Source organism: Microcaecilia unicolor, chromosome 11 (genome assembly GCF_901765095.1).
Source record: "Microcaecilia unicolor chromosome 11, aMicUni1.1, whole genome shotgun sequence".
In the NCBI taxonomy this organism is placed as follows: domain Eukaryota; kingdom Metazoa; phylum Chordata; class Amphibia; order Gymnophiona; family Siphonopidae; genus Microcaecilia; species Microcaecilia unicolor.
Window position 1 is genome coordinate 55,485,779 of NC_044041.1, and position 15,679 is coordinate 55,501,457.

The 15,679-nt window shown below is 41.5% G+C and overlaps 1 protein-coding gene across 1 annotated transcript in view; it reads left to right on the forward strand.

Moving 5' to 3' along the window:
• Window positions 1-15,679, forward strand: part of TXNRD2 (thioredoxin reductase 2) — a 114,504-nt gene that overhangs the window by 24,849 nt on the left and 73,976 nt on the right. The window contains exons 5-8 of the mRNA XM_030218390.1: window positions 2,073-2,147; window positions 5,158-5,236; window positions 5,876-5,938; window positions 6,414-6,484. Coding sequence (XP_030074250.1) covers window positions 2,073-2,147; window positions 5,158-5,236; window positions 5,876-5,938; window positions 6,414-6,484 — 288 coding nt within the window. The remainder of the gene's footprint in view (window positions 1-2,072; window positions 2,148-5,157; window positions 5,237-5,875; window positions 5,939-6,413; window positions 6,485-15,679) is intronic.

The following is a 15,679-nucleotide window of genomic DNA, read 5'->3' on the forward strand; positions in this document are numbered from 1 at the left end:
TTACATACCAGCTCCAGACTCCACTGTGTATATGGTGCGTCTAGTGGTGTGCTGTCGTGCATCTGCATGCTTTTATGGCAGCTTTGTCCCTTTTTCCTGTATTGGGCGGCTGGCGGTTTTACGGAGCTTCTTCTCTTATGAGGATGAGCTTAATGATATAAGTATCCAGCTGGGAGTCATGGAGATCCAGGCCTTACTGGTTCATGTTCCACTAAAGCTTGCCATCAATAGTGCACAATGGTTACACCAGCCATATTCTTCTACACCGTCCATTCCAGCCATGCTAGTTAGCTCTAATGCGCAGCCATGCCTGTCGGTTATAGTGCACAACTGTACCATCCAGTTCTTGACGTTCTCGGCTGTAAGATAACTGTGACTTAGGCTTTTGCCCATTGCTGGATCTTCAGAGTCCCTTTGCAAGCTACCTGTTTGTGGTTCCTTTTTCTTTGGGGAGGATTGGGAGCCTGAGGGCTTGTCGGTGGACAGGCCTGGGATTCCATTCTATCCTCTCAGTCTTTTCTTGGGTTCATAAGGCCAAGTGCTCCGGTGTGGGTGAGTCTTCCCATCCAGGTTTCCCCTTCAGCATGTCAAGCCTTCTTTCATTTTGGCAGGAAGAGATTGGCTGCAACTCCAGGTCTTCCAGTGCCTCCCACACCTTCCTATGAGGGGGGTCTCAGTTCCCTTCTCTGGTTTCATTTTAGCATCTTACCTGTCGGGGTTCCAGGTGGAACGGCCATAATTTCCTCAGACCACTGTGTCTTGAAATACTTGAGCCAGAATATGGACTGGAGTTTCCCCATTCCATTGCAGATACGTGCTTGGGCTCTCCATCCACACTTCGGCTCTAGTGTCACATAGTTCAGCAACTTTGCAACAATTTTTTGATTGGGCACAGTGGAAACTGTCCCCAGTTGCGATTGTGGATTCGGAAGTATTCCATTTCCTTCCTGGTTCTCAGGCAGGCAGCTTTCTTCCATCTGGAATGGACTTCTGAGTGTCATTTCACATTGTGTATGTTCCAGTCTGTCATCCTGTAGCCCAGCAGAGGGAGTTTTTCTCCTCCCTGGATCTCACAGAAATGTACTTTCATTTTTCCTTTGTCCTTTCCACCGGGATTTCTGTGCTTTGCACTTGTTGGAGAACCTTATCAGTTTGTGACAAGGCCATTTTACCTTTCCGTATCACAAACCTTTAGCAAGGTCATGTTTAAGAGTGGCAGCCTTCCTGCGCAGGGATGGCTGACAGGTTTGTCTATACCTAGACGATTTGCTGCTTCACACCTCTTCTTCGTGATCGAGCCGGCAGGTTTCATTCAAGCTAGCTCCTCTTCTTTTGGATTGGTGTTCAGTTTTGATGAGTGTCAGTTGGTTTTCTTTTCCACATCTTAGAGTCTCTGGGACCGATATGTGACATCGGTTTAGGGAGACTTTTCTTCCTGTTTCCCCCTCAGCATAAGTTTCACTTCCAAGATGGGATCTATTTTTCCCTTCCAGATCCCTGGGTCTGGGACTGTTCAAGCTCTGGGCTCATTGTCCTCTATCTTGCCTGTTCTTCCAGGGGCCGGATGCCACATTGGACAACTTCTATGCTCACTTCTCTGCAGTTCACCTCCATCTGTATTGGACCTTTCAAGCCAACTGCAGCCTTCCTCTGACTTTTAGGAAGTACTCTCTTCTGGCTTCTCTCAGCTCCTCATCTGCTGCTAGGGCAGGTCTTGGCTGGCTGCCACGGATTTTGGATTTCTCTGGGAGTTCGACGGTCAGCCTTCTGCTGCATTGTTGGAGGTGGAGCCGGCACCACTGGATGATAGATGCAGCTGCAAATGAAAGCTGGTTCACTTCCCCTTTCAGGCGAAGCTGTGTTTGGGGAGGCCTTAGCAAAGTTGGTAGGAGGTCTGGGTGACTCTGAGACTGGCATCTTCCTGAAGTTATGTTATTTTCCGTTCGAGTCTGGCTCACCCTTGTTGAAGCTACCCCCTGGCTGGGGTGTCTCCAGGACCAGGTTTGGGAACCACTGGACTAGGCCTTATAATACCCACCTTTTAATTTTAATTGTCTTTCATTTCTTAACAGGTCTAAAATGGCCAAGGCTGTGCAAAATTATGTCAAATCCTTGAACTGGGGACACAGAGTGCAGCTAGAGGACAGGTATGGATTTTAAAATATGTCTTTGGTGTCCTAACTTTGAATAATAGCCAATGTCTTGGTTTCTGCAATAGATTGCGATTTTTTTTTCTTCAACGCTTCAGTTGTTTCTGTCAAACAGAATGTAAGAGTGGTGTCAGGTGAGAAACAGGAGAATCTTAACAGATAAAATGATTGGAGAAGAACTGTGCTGTATATTTAATGACTGTAATAAAAATAAAAACAGATATTGATAAAATCACAAAGGTCCCAACATGGCTGTATTTCAGGGGACAAAACCACAAAACTTAATTAGAAAAAGAAATGGAAAATATATATATATTTTATTGATCTTTGTAGCTTACTCATTTTCTCTTATGGCATTGAGGTGAAGGGAAAGCCTGATATTGATTGGGGAATATAGCATTGCACTGGAAATAATTAAGTAGACTGGAAGGGCAGATTGGTACTGAAAGAAAGCACGATCTGCTGATACTACAGGGCAAGAGGTAGCTGGGTGGCTACTAGTAGGCTGTAAATCTCCAGAAGCCATGTGGGTTGGCAGATTGATAGTGGCCAGGTTCTGTCCATTTAGTCCATGGGGACCCCGAAGGCCATATGTTCAGGGATCAGCCTCAATGGAATTATACCTGGGGGAGGGTGGATTGCAGGATACTGGATTCTGTATGGTATCTTGAAGACTCTAGAACCAATGAGAAAGAAAACAGAACCTGATGTAGACAGCAGTAGTCAAATAGCATCTTTTAGAGTTACCTACTTCTGTGGTCTATTTAATTTGTGGGTACAGATTTACTGTGTGGTATTTGTTTTTATCTGGTACTGTGCTTTATTGTGTTGTGTGTGCTTTTATATTTTAGATTGTTAATATGGTAAATTGTTCAGTGAATAGTTAGATCTGAGAATGAAAAAGGAGAGATATTATGCAAGCAGTCCAGCTTCTCTGTCTGACAGCTGAAATATACCCTTACACTAGGAACAGACTGGATGTGTCATTTGACCTTTTTTGGTTGTAATTTACTATGTTACTGTTTTGCACTACTTAAATATCCATCGTTGTTTTTTCAAATCATGTTATTTTTTTTTCTTCTGAAGTTTATTCTGTTCTCCTCACCTGGCACCATTCTTACATCTTGTTTGTTGTGGTTTCTTCTTCATACCTACCCCTTTCTGTTACTTTGATCAGGACATTGTCCCATTTTGTTAATAAATATGGGTCATGACCTTTTCCTAATGATTGACAAATAAAATTCTCCTATAATTGTAGACTACCAGAAGAAGCTATTTTATATTTTTTCCTTATGTGCATTTATTTTTCTAACTCTGTTTTTATAGCTTTCTATTGATGTAACAAGTGAGGTTTGCTTGTGATATAATTTGTAAAATTGAGAAATATAAAATAGAAAAAACAGTAAGTATGGTCCAGATGTTCTAAGGACATCAAGTTTGAAATGAGCCAGTGATCGGTCATCAGCTATCTTGCTCCTCAGCTGCAGCTATAAATATCGACTCTCTATATTCCTCCAGTCTATCATGCTTAAATGATGGAATTTCAAGAAGACCTTGACTGTGAGATCTTAGAGAGTGTGCAGGCATATAAATTTTAAGAGCAGCAGAAAGGCATAGAGGAGCTTCATCATGGAGGATTTTAAATACCAATTTCATGATCTTAAAGCAAATCTGCCATATGATAGGGAGCCAATACAATTGACAATAAGGTGCTGTAGGATGCTCCGATTTTAATCTTTTTGTGATGACTGTTTTCCCTTTTGTAATTTTTTTTTGCCAGGTGTTATTGTTCATTTACTTACGTACATGTTTCTACTGTGAACACAGTTTGGATTTGGATTCAAGATTGAATTAGCGACATTTTTCCAAAACTTAGTTCAAGGCAAATTGCAGTCAGATACAGAATTTATATCCCTGCCCAAGAGACCCTTTTACTAAGCAGCGGTAAGCCCAGCGTGCAGCATTTCCGACGCTAGCGGAAATATTCAAAACATGTTTTCACAGGGGGTACGCAGCGGTAATTGGGCAGCGCCGCGCACTACCCAGTTACTGCTGGGTTAGCGCAGGAGACCTTACGGCCACCTCATTGGATGGCGATAAGTGTTCTCCCCCCCTCCCCCCACATGGCCACCTGGTAAGAGCAATCTTATCGCATGACCATGTCTTTTTTTCAGCCTTTTTACCCACTGCAGTAAAAAGGCCCTCAGTGTGCGGCAAAAACGGCCCCTGCCCCACTAGGTTGTTGTTCACTCACGGGTTCCGTGTTCTTCTAAAGCGTGTGAGAGTCCTCTGCCTGTGTTATACCAGGGGGAGTGGTACATCAATATTGTGATTTCAGTTACAAAGGGTGGGCAGGTCCCCGGAGGGGTCCCGTAGTACTTGCAGTTGAAATTCAGATACTGGTGCTCCACCCCCTGTAGTAAGAATGCAGGCAGAGGAAACAGCTGACATATTAATCAGAAATACTTATATTTTGGGTTCTGTATCCTTGCTTTCCATTGCTGGTACTGGACAGATTTGAAGCTTTTGGGTTAATTGAAGCAAATCATTTATTCTGACCCAGTAAGTCTGTGCTTTATACGAATTTTATGAAAACTTGAATGTAGTGCTTCACAGGTGCTAATCCAAGCCCTTATTCTTGCAATATTAGTCGTTGTAAATATTTTACTTTTTAATTTCAGCACTTGTTAGAACTGAGAGATTAAGTTTAGACTGTATGAACTTGCCCTTCTAGTACATACAGGAGCATATAGTCACTTTTGCTTATTGCAGCTTTTGTCCAGATAAGAAATAGCAGTTTAGACCAGGGCTGCTTAAACCAGACCAGGAGATCGCCTGGCCTATTTGGTTTTCAGGATATCCACAGTGCATGTGCATGGCATAGATCTCTCTGGTGTATATTCATTGTAGATATGCTAAAACCCACACTGGTTATGCAGTACTCCAGGACTGACTTGAGAAGCACTAGTTTAGAGAACATAAATAATCATGTGTCTCTCTTAAACAGGACTGTAACGTATCACAATGTCAAGGGCAGTTTTGTGGATGCACACACAGTCCGTGGTTTAACAAAAGCAGGTAAAGAGGTGAGCTTCTAGCTTCAGTTACAGTGCAGATATCAGACTCTACTTAACATTAGAAACTTAAAGGACATGGAGATTCAGCCCAAAAATTCTAACAAAGTTTAGGTTTGCCTACTGAAAAATTGTCACCCTCGGGCAAAGTTTAGTTGAGAGAGGCCCAAATGTTAAAAAAGCCATCTCTCTTGCCCTTTGTCTGACTATGCATGTTTCCTTACAGGCCTCAGGGGAGAGATAAGAACATAAGAGAAGCCATGCTGAGTCAGACTGAAGTTCAAGGTCTCTAACTGTGGCCAGTGTTGGTCATAAGAACAAGTATATCCCAAAAAGTAGATAATAACTTCATGCATGAGGGAGAATGTATTTCAGGGCTGACATTTGAAGAGACTTCCTTCCAAATCTTGAGTCATTGGGAAGCCATTTTCACCCTGTTCATATATCAGGGGGACAATTAAGAAAAATACAAGAATCTGTGCATGCGGATCTGGCTCATGTATTTATCTGGTAAGGGAGTCAATTACTTCATAACCAGGGACATTATTTTCTTAACGTAATAGTCATGGTGTATATATCTGTATGTGCGTATATAGATACATATACATAGTGTACATAGAATGTCTTAAAATTGTTTCTTTTGTATTCCAGATTATAATTGTGGCAGAAAACATAGTTATAGCTGCTGGAGGACGGCCAAAGTACCCTGCAAATGTGAGTTCTATGAATGATTGTAAAGTGTAGTGACTGATTGTAAGAAAATGCCAGTCAAATTTCTGTCATTAAACTCTTTAAAAGGGCCTTTTGCTGTGGTAAAATGAGACATAAATACATCATTTTTGGTGCTGAGTGCCCCCATGTTATATTATTCTGACAGTAGATCTGTAAACTTCTCCATTAAAAGCAGCTGATTTGCGATAGAATGTGTTCTGTCATTAAGACATTCTGTAGAATAATTCTCACATGTCTCATTTTAAGACAGTGGATACTCAAAGGCTTTGCAGCTGTTTTAATTGATTTTCTGTTTCACTGTAAGGCAGTAACAGTGCACACACATCCCACATTGCAGGGTACAGATAGGTTAGCAAAAGCTTTTCAGACTGCAGTGGATAAGCTTGGGAACAAAAACTAAAATTTGCATTTGCTAGAGAACACTTATTACAATTGTGTGTACTGTTTCTATTGACAGATTGCTGGGGCTCTAGAGTATGGGATTACAAGTGATGATATATTCTGGCTGAAAGAGTCTCCTGGGAAAACGTAAGCAACCCTTTTGATGATTTACCATATGGCATAACATATACCTTATCATGTAGAAAGGAATCCTGGGTATTTGAATGCATCCAAGTAGCATTTCTTATTTCCCAGCTAAGAAAAGAAAAGATCAGGGCGGACCTGGTAGCTCAGAGGGACTGGGCACGTTGTGGAGGCAGTACTCAGAACTCCTGGTGGGGGAGGGGTGAGTGTGCAGAGTCAGAACCATCTCATGATGTTGCACCCGTGAGCAGAACTAAGGCCTTTGATTGCATGGTTCCAGAAAAAGCCCTGGTGTATGACCCCCCCCCCCCCCCCCCAAACAGAACTGTCCCAGCAAGGACTGGAATAAAGTAAGTTGGGTAAGGATATAAAAGACGGGTAAGAGTTCCTGGATAGTTGTAAATAAGGTTTAAGGTACAAGATCCCAGCCTACATTCCAGTTGAGCTGAAAATTAAAAAACAAAAAAATCTCAAGAGTTCTGGATTAGTGATTAAATATGCTAGCAAAAAAAAATATATACAGAGTAGTGCCTCCATAAGGGTTAATTTTGTTCATAGCATGACAGGAGAGAACTTCACTCCAATGCCAGAGTATTAGAGATGATCTCAAGTTCTTAGATTTTCTTCTAATGCTTATATGAATACTTGCATTGTGCCAAAGAGAGCTTCCTTTTAGAGTTCATAAGATGCAATATAATCAGGCAACATACCAAGGTACGCTAGGAAGTTCTTTTAATCATACTAGTGGTGCCCAGTACATTTGGGATATTTTCTGTATCTTTCTGCCACGTTTTCTTCTCTTTCTCCACATAGAATACAGTCCATAATGTGGATTGTACCCACTTACCATCTTAGGAAGGCAGAGAAAAAAAGAAGTCCTGTGTGCTTTGCCCATTAAGGGCACTGACTAGCTGTAGATGCTCAGTATTTCATACTAGGGTACAAATTATATCATAGTGATAGGATGGATCGAATTGGTGGAGGGGTAGCATTATATGTTAAGGAGGGCCTTGAATCAAGTAGATTGAAAATTCTGCAGGAAGCAAAACAATCTCGGAATCCCTATGGATTGAAATTACATGTGTAAAGGGGAAAAGGATAATGATAGGAGTGTACTACTGTCCACCTGGCCAGGATGAACAGACGGATGTAGAAAGGTTATCCGAAATTAGGGAGACTAACAAACTGAGGCGCACAATAATAATTGTGGAGGAGTGGCCTAGTGGTTAGGGTGGTGGACTTTGGTCCTGGGGAACTGAGGAACTGAGTTCGATTCCCGGCACAGGCAGCTCCTTGTGACTCTGGGCAAGTCACTTAACCCTCCATTGCCCGCCGCATTGAGCCTGCCATGAGTGGGAAAGCGTGGGGTACAAATGATATTGACTGGGTAAATATAACATCAGGGCATGCTAGGGAGGTAAAATTCCTTGATGAAATCAAGGACTGCTTTATGGAGCAGCTGGTACAGGAGCCAACAAGAGGAGGAACAATTCTAGACCTAGTCCTTAGTTGAGCGCATGATCTAGTGCAGGAGGTAATGGTGATGGGGCCACATGATAACAGTGATCATAATATGATCAGATTTGATATCGGCTTTGGAGTAAATACAGGAAATCCAATACATTTCTATTTAACTTTCAAAAAGGAGACTATAATAAAATGAGAAGAGTGGTGAAACAAAAAGAGAAGCAGCTGTGAAGGTCAAAAATTTACATCAGGCGTGGATGCTGTTCAAAAATACCATCCTGGAAGCCCAGGCCAAATATATTCCGTGTATTAGAAAAAGAGGAAGGAAGACCAAACGACATCCGGCATGGTTAAAAAATGAGGTGAAGGAAGCTATTAGAGCTAAAAGAAAATCCTTCAGAAAATGGAAGAAGGATCTGACTGAAAATAATAAACAGCATAAGGAATGGCAAGTCAAATGCAAAGCGCTGATAAGGAAGTCAAAGAGGGACTTTGAAAAATAGATTGCGTGGAGCAAAAACATACACCCCAAATTTTTTTTTAGGTATATTAAAAGCAAGAAGCGGTAGGTTAGATCCAAGATGGCACTGAAGAGCGAACGCACATCGTGAGTGCTCCTGAACCTCAAGTTTGGGCTGGTAGTTTGGTGCATCCCCAAGATATGGGGAAAAGAAAGGGAAAAATCGCTACCCCAGCCTCCTCGGGACCGATTGGAAACCCCCCCACACGCCAACCTACCTTGGAGCAATATGGAGTCCTGATGTCGGGGATCCCAACGAATACTTCAGGGAAAATCAGGCAGATAGCACAGAGGGAGCTACCTTGAGTCCTTCCCCCCAAGGCATGACCCTGCCGCAACCCGGAAGCAATGGTGCGCTGGTTAACAAACGCTTGGAGACGTCCGGAGTGGGCTTAGTCATCCAGGCGCTCGGAGGAGGCTCCCTAACCGAACTTTTTGCTGGAGAAATATCGGACGGGGCTATGAGGATTACCTCAATGCCTACGTTGCCCAGAGAAAGAGCTTCGGGGGGAGATTGCGGCTTGGTAAGACCTGCTGTAGTCACTTTAGACGTTCTCTGGGACACTATACAGGGGGTGAACTCATCCTTGTTAAAAATTTCTGAATCCCTTCATGGAGAAACATTAGAACTTAAGAATAATGTGCAACAACTGTCCAATAAAGTTGAAGAACAAAAGAATGACTTTAAAAGACTAGAACTTGAGATGAAATCATCTAAGGAAGTAATAACTACATTGATAAAGGAGAAAAATGTGACTGCCAAGAATATGGAATCATTTGAAAGCCAACTTAGGAGAAATAACTTAAGATTTCTTAATTTTCCAGTATCTACATTTATCTCCCCGTTTGAATTATTAAAGAAATATTTTTCAGATATCTTGGGATTTACAAAAGATAATTTTCCGCCGGTTGCGAAAGTTTACTATATAAAAAGAAATTTGAGAACAAATGATCAAATGCCTAGAGAGGTTTTAAATGTTACTGAAATTCTAGAAACATCAGTGGAATCTGAAAGAGCAACTTTACTTGTTTCTTTTGTTTTTGAATTGGACAAAATTAATGTTTTGAGATTATATTTTCGACATATGAACGAAGTATTCATGGGTGGAAAGATAAATATATTTCCTGACTTGTCTAAAGAAACTCAGTTGAGGAGGAAGGAGCTCTTGGCGTGTAAACCAAGAGTGATAGCCCTAGGGGCGACCTTCTTTGTTAAATTTCTTAGTAAATGTTTAATATGTTATGAAACTAATAACTTCACTGATCCCAAGAAACTTCATGAATTTGTAGTAAGTAAAGAAAGTATGAGAAGCCCCTCTGGAGTAGCTAACCAGAATAATGCTGCTGTCTGATTGTATCCTTGGTATACCCTCCGCTCTAATAATAGACTATAATTGCTAAATGTATTTTAGTTTAATATTTCCTATATCTTGGATCCCCATGTTGTGGACAAAGACAATTTGAAAGATTTCCTTTGTATGTTTTATTTCTTTTGTATAATTTTCAGATATTTCTGATAACTAATTCGTTTTTGAATGTTATAAGATAATTAATAAAGAAATTTAAATATAAAAGCAAGAAGCCAGCAAAAGAATCAGTCAGACAGCTAGATGACCGAGGGATAAAAGGGGCACTCAGGGAAGACAAAGCAGTAGCAGAAAGATTAAATGAATTCTTTGCTTCAGTCTACACCGAGGAAGATTTGGGAGAGATGCCGGTGCCAGAAAAGTTATTCAAAGCTGACAAGTCTGAAAAACTGAATGAAATCTCTATAAACCTGGAAGATGTCATCTCTAAAAACCTGGAAGATGTAATGGCGCAATTTGACAAATTGAAGAGTAGCAAATTGCCTGGACCGGATGGTAGTCATACCAGAGTACTAATAGAATTGAAAAATGAACTTGCAGAACTATTGTTAGTCATATGTAATTTATGTTTAAAATCAAGCATGGTACTGGAAGATTGGAAGGTGGCCAATGTAACGCCGATTTAAAAAAAAAAAAGTTCCAGAGGTGATCTGAGAAATTATAGACCGGTGAGCCTGATGTCTGTGCCAGGCAAAATGGTAGAGACTATTATAAAGAACAAAATTACAGAGCATATTTAAAAGCATGGATTAATGAGACAAAGCCAACATGGATTTAGTGAAGGGAAATCTTGCCTCTACAGTCTATTACATTTCTTTGAAGGGGTGAACAAACATGTTGGTAAAGGTGAGCTGGTCGATATTGTGTATCTGGATTTTGAAAAGGCATTTGACAAAGTACGTTATGAAAGACTCTAGAGGAAATTGGAGAGTCATTGGATAGGAGATAGTGTCCTATTGTAGATTAAAAACTGGTTAAAAGTTAGAAAACAGAGAGTAGGGTTAAATGGTTAGTATTCTCTATGGAGTAGGGTAGATAGTGGGGTTCCCCAGGGGTCTGTCCTGGGACCGTTGCTTTTTAACATATTTATAAATGATCTAGATATGGGAGTAACTAGTGAGGTAATTAAATTTGCTGATGACACAAAGTTATTCAAAGATGTTAAATCGCAAGAGGATTTTGAAAAATTACAAGAGAACCTTACGAGACTGGGAGACTGGGCATCCAAATGGCAATTGTCATTTAATGTGAGCAAGTGCAAAGTGATGCATGTGTTAGAGGAACCCGAACTTCCACACCAGGAGTCACTGACCAGGAAAGGGATCTAGGTGTCATTGTTTATGATACACTGAAACCTTCTGCTCAGTATATTAAGTATTATTAGGAAATTGAAAACAATGAGGACGTTATAATGCCTTCGTATTGCTTCATGGTGCGACCGCAATTCTGGTCACTGCATCTCAAAAAAGATATAGTGGAATTAGAAAAGGTACAGAGAAGGGTGATGAAAATGATAAAAGGGATGGGACGATTTCCCTATGAGGACAGGCTAAAGTGGCTAGGGCTCTTCAACTTGGAGAATAGATAGCTGAGGGGAGATATGATAGAGATCTGTGAAATAATGAGTGGAATGGAACGGGCAGACGTAAATCGCTTGTTTATCCTAAAATACTAGGACCAGGGGGCACTCGTTGAAGCTACAAATTAGTAAATTTAAAACTAATCAGAGAAAAGTTTTCTTCACTCAACCTGTAATTAAACTCTGGAATTCGTTGCCAGAGAATGTAGTAAAAGCAGTTAGCTTAGTGGATTTTAAAAAGGTCTGGATGGCTTCCTAAAAGAAAAATCCATAGACCATTATTAAAATGGACTTGGGGAAAATGCACTGCTTATTTGTAGGATAAGCAGCATAAAATGTATTGTACTTTATTGGGATCTTGCCAGGTATTTGTGACCTGGATTGGCCACTGTTGGAAACAGGATGCTGGGCTTGATGGACCTTTGGTCTGTGCCAGTATGGCAATACTTATGTTCAGCATTATTTCTGAGATGTCAGCTTTGGAGCTCCCAGTTGGATAATAATAATGTCAGATACCAGCCTATTGACTGGATGCTCTGCAGTTTGACTATTTCTACATTCCTTCCACCTTCCTCTTCATGGAAAAGCACTGAGGACAGTTTCTTCCCAAGTGCTTTAAGTCAACAGAAAAGGAGTTATGAGAAGCATTTTGTTCTCTCTGCAACACTTATTGTCAAAATACAAAGTATTCAAACGGAGTTTCTTGTTTTAGTACACACTTTGATCCAGGAGACTGACATATGTCTCCTGCTGCCTTTGCACTCATAACAAGGGGTTGAGACTGTGCATTCTCTAGAGCACATGGTGACAAATGTCAGCACCAAGTTTCCTCACTTTTTCACTTTCTGGAAATAGACAGTTCTGAAGGTCTAGAATCATTTCTGCAGTCCTGGCCACATAGAAAACTGAGGTATGTATTCCAATCACTTCTGATGTTAGGGTGGGTGCTCCACAGGTTCACATTTCTCTTTCTACCACAGTTTGTTTTATTACACTGAAGTAACCATAGAGGTTTTGGTTAGTCGACTTAGGAGAGAAGTTATCAAAATGGCCTACCATTAAGTTGAGTTATCTTACTGTTAACCCGGATTATTAGCAACTAGTTCTCATTGCATAAAATGGGACCTGTGCTAAAATAGCACAAGTTGCAGTAAAATAACCCACGTTGATAACATCTCTGTTTTTCTAGTACTGCTTGGCTGTTGAGTGGTCGTGATTCAGGAGCTCTAGTTTTCCAGGAGCATGTCTTGGCCGTTCTTTTTTAGTCTCGGAACTCCTTTCCTTCTTTAGCATACTTGAGAGTTTGATGAATCTTGACAAGTGATATGCAGAGGAGTCAGTTCTCCCTCTGTTAGATTCCATCCTGAAGAAAAGAAAGATTCAAGTAGAAATAGCTCAGGGGTCCTTTGTAATGCCTTCAAGGTCACCGAAAGGTTCTCTAGAGCATTTCATCCACATATAGTGTGCCTTCTCTAAGTTGGAATACTATAGATCCTTATGTACATTTCTCCTGTCCTGAATGAAGTTTGATTCTGCTGCTTAAGACATTGGGGACTTCCGTCCTTTGATCCACTTTAAGGAGTGTTTTGGAAGAATCTCACCCTTACGTAGTTATTTTTGTTTTCTCTCTCTTCTTCTAAGAGAATTTTGAGCACAGATCCCTTTCTCCCATTGTCATTTTAATTTTCAAGACAGTTTTATGTGGGGGAGCAGACTTCCCATGTAACAGTAACCAACAAGTGACTAGTCTTCTGGCTGTTGGCTCTGAGCCTTCATAGAGAAGATAATAATAGATTGATATGCACTGTTCAGCTTGAATCGTGCAACTCCACAGAGCTTTGGCACAACACAATGAAGTGGCACCTATTCATGTTATTGAAGGAAAGTTCACTGGTAAATAATAAACCCAGAGGGGCATTCTGGGGTAGATTCAAGAAAGTATGCCAGAAAGTAGACATGAAAAATATAGGCATTGAGCACAAAGTTTATAACAGCAATTACATGCATAATTGCCATTATAGAAGAGATTGTAAGTCGGCGTTCATGTGTCTAACTTTAGGCCTGAGCACTTGCACTACGTCAAAGACTGGTGTAAGTGGTTCCACCTAAAGTTGGCGGTTGGGCTAATAAGTGATAGTATTCTATAACTTAGTCATGCAACTGCAAGACACACCCCTGACCCACCACCCATGTGCATGACCCAGTTGTAGTTGCACACTATAGCATTTAGGTGCTAAGTTTATAGAATAGTGCCTAAGTGCAGTTAGGTGTAAATGCAAATTAGTGCTAATTAAGGGTTCTTATTAGTACTTAAGGGAAGTTGGTGCCTATTTAATAATTAAGTAAGTTGCGCAACTGGCACTATTCTATAACTTGTGCACCCAAATTTATGTGTTGGTTGCATATGCAACTTTATAGAATCCAAGGGTCTGAGTTTAATGTCCTAAAAATGTCCCATTCTAGTTTCAGCACCAGAAATTGATTGTTTCCTACTTAAAAGCACTGTTCAGCAAATTGAGTAGCTGGGTGTTTGCAAGTAAAAATTTTCAAGTTGATAAAAAGAATTATCAAAAATAATCACATATTTTAGCCGTTAACCCCTCTGGCCAGCAGAGGGCAGCAGATGTTCATAAGTGTTGCGGTGCTCTTGGGGTTTGTAACCCTTTGCATGCTGTGACCAAAGCAAAGTAACTTTTCTTGAATTGGGCAAACTGTGGTCTGGTTGGATTTTGTATTACTGTTTACCCTGGAAAGGTGCCAGTAAATAAACAGAACAAAAATGTCTCATATAAGTGATGACTGATGTGTTCCAGGTGACAGGTATTACACTTATTCTGGGTTTCAACTTATAGCTGTCGAGCATTTCTAGTTTGCCTCAATAGAGGAAAAAACTGCTATCTGCAATACTTTCTCTCTTTTCTGTTCTTTTTTTTTTTTTTTTTTCAAAATTGTAGCCACAACTAGTTAGTTTGGGGGTAGTTTTAAGACAGCATGCTTATAAAATAAACATATTATGGGAAATCCTTATAAAGACAGTATAAGGGATAAGAGGAAAACTTTGCCTTTTTGCAGATGATACAAAGATTTGCAACAGAGTTGACACCCTAGAGGGAATAAGCAACATGAGAAATGATCTACAAAAATTAGAAGTGTGGGGGTAAAGCTTGGCAGTTAAGCTTTAATGTAGAGTGAGGCATTGGGGTGCAGAAATACAAAGGAGCAGTAAACGATAGGAGGAGAGAGACTGATGTGCATTAGTTGTTAGTCAGTTAAAGTGTGTGCGTAAATTGGACGCACGCCCAATTTAACATGTGTAACTCGCTGCTCCTTATATAGAATCCTGGGGATTTAATGTAAAGTACATACTATGGGGGCAATCGTACATTGGGCACCTACATTTAGGTGCCTCAAGGACGCATAGTGGAGCCTATTGTATAACAGAACTTAAGTGTCCTGTTTCGGTTATTGGTGAGCCCTTAGGTTCCCTGAGGCCCCGCAAGACCTCAGAGGACAGCCGCGCACCCCGAATCTTCACCCGCGGCGACCGCCGTTCACCAAGGGTTGAGCCCTCAGCTGCAGGCGGCCAGCAGGACTGCTGGAACCGCGGGGTGACGGCCGGCCTGGCTGGTAGTCAGCAACACAGTCTCTGAAGGGCAGCTAGCACGGACGGCTAGCACTGAGGAGGAACACAGTCTCTGCAGACAGCTAGCAAGGACGGCTAGCACTGAAAGGGAACACAGTCTCTGAAGGTGGCTAGCAAGGACGGCTAGCTTGAAGAGGAACACAGTCTCTGAAGGTGGCTAGCAAGGACGGCTAGCTTGAAGAGGAACACAGTCTCTGAAGGTGGCTAGCAAGGACGGCTAGCTTGAAGAGGAACACAGTCTCTGAAGGTGGCTAGCGAGGACGGCTAGCTTGAAGAGGAACACAGTCTCTGGAGGTGGCTAGCAAGGACGGCTAGCCTGAAGAGGAACACAGTCTCTGGAGGTGGCTAGCAAGGACGGCTAGCCTGAAGAGGAACACAGTCTCTGGAGGTGGCTAGCAAGGACGGCTAGCCTGAAGAGGAACACAGTCTCTGAAAGCTGCTGGCAAGGACGGCTAGTCTGAAGAGGAACACAGTCTCTGGAGGTGGCTAGCAAGGACGGCTAGCCTGAAGAGGAACACAGTCTCTGAAAGCTGCTGGCAAGGACGGCCAGCAAGTCAAAGGAACACAGTCTCTGAAGAGTCACGCTTTCCAGATCCGCTGCGTCGGCTTCTGACAAAAAGAA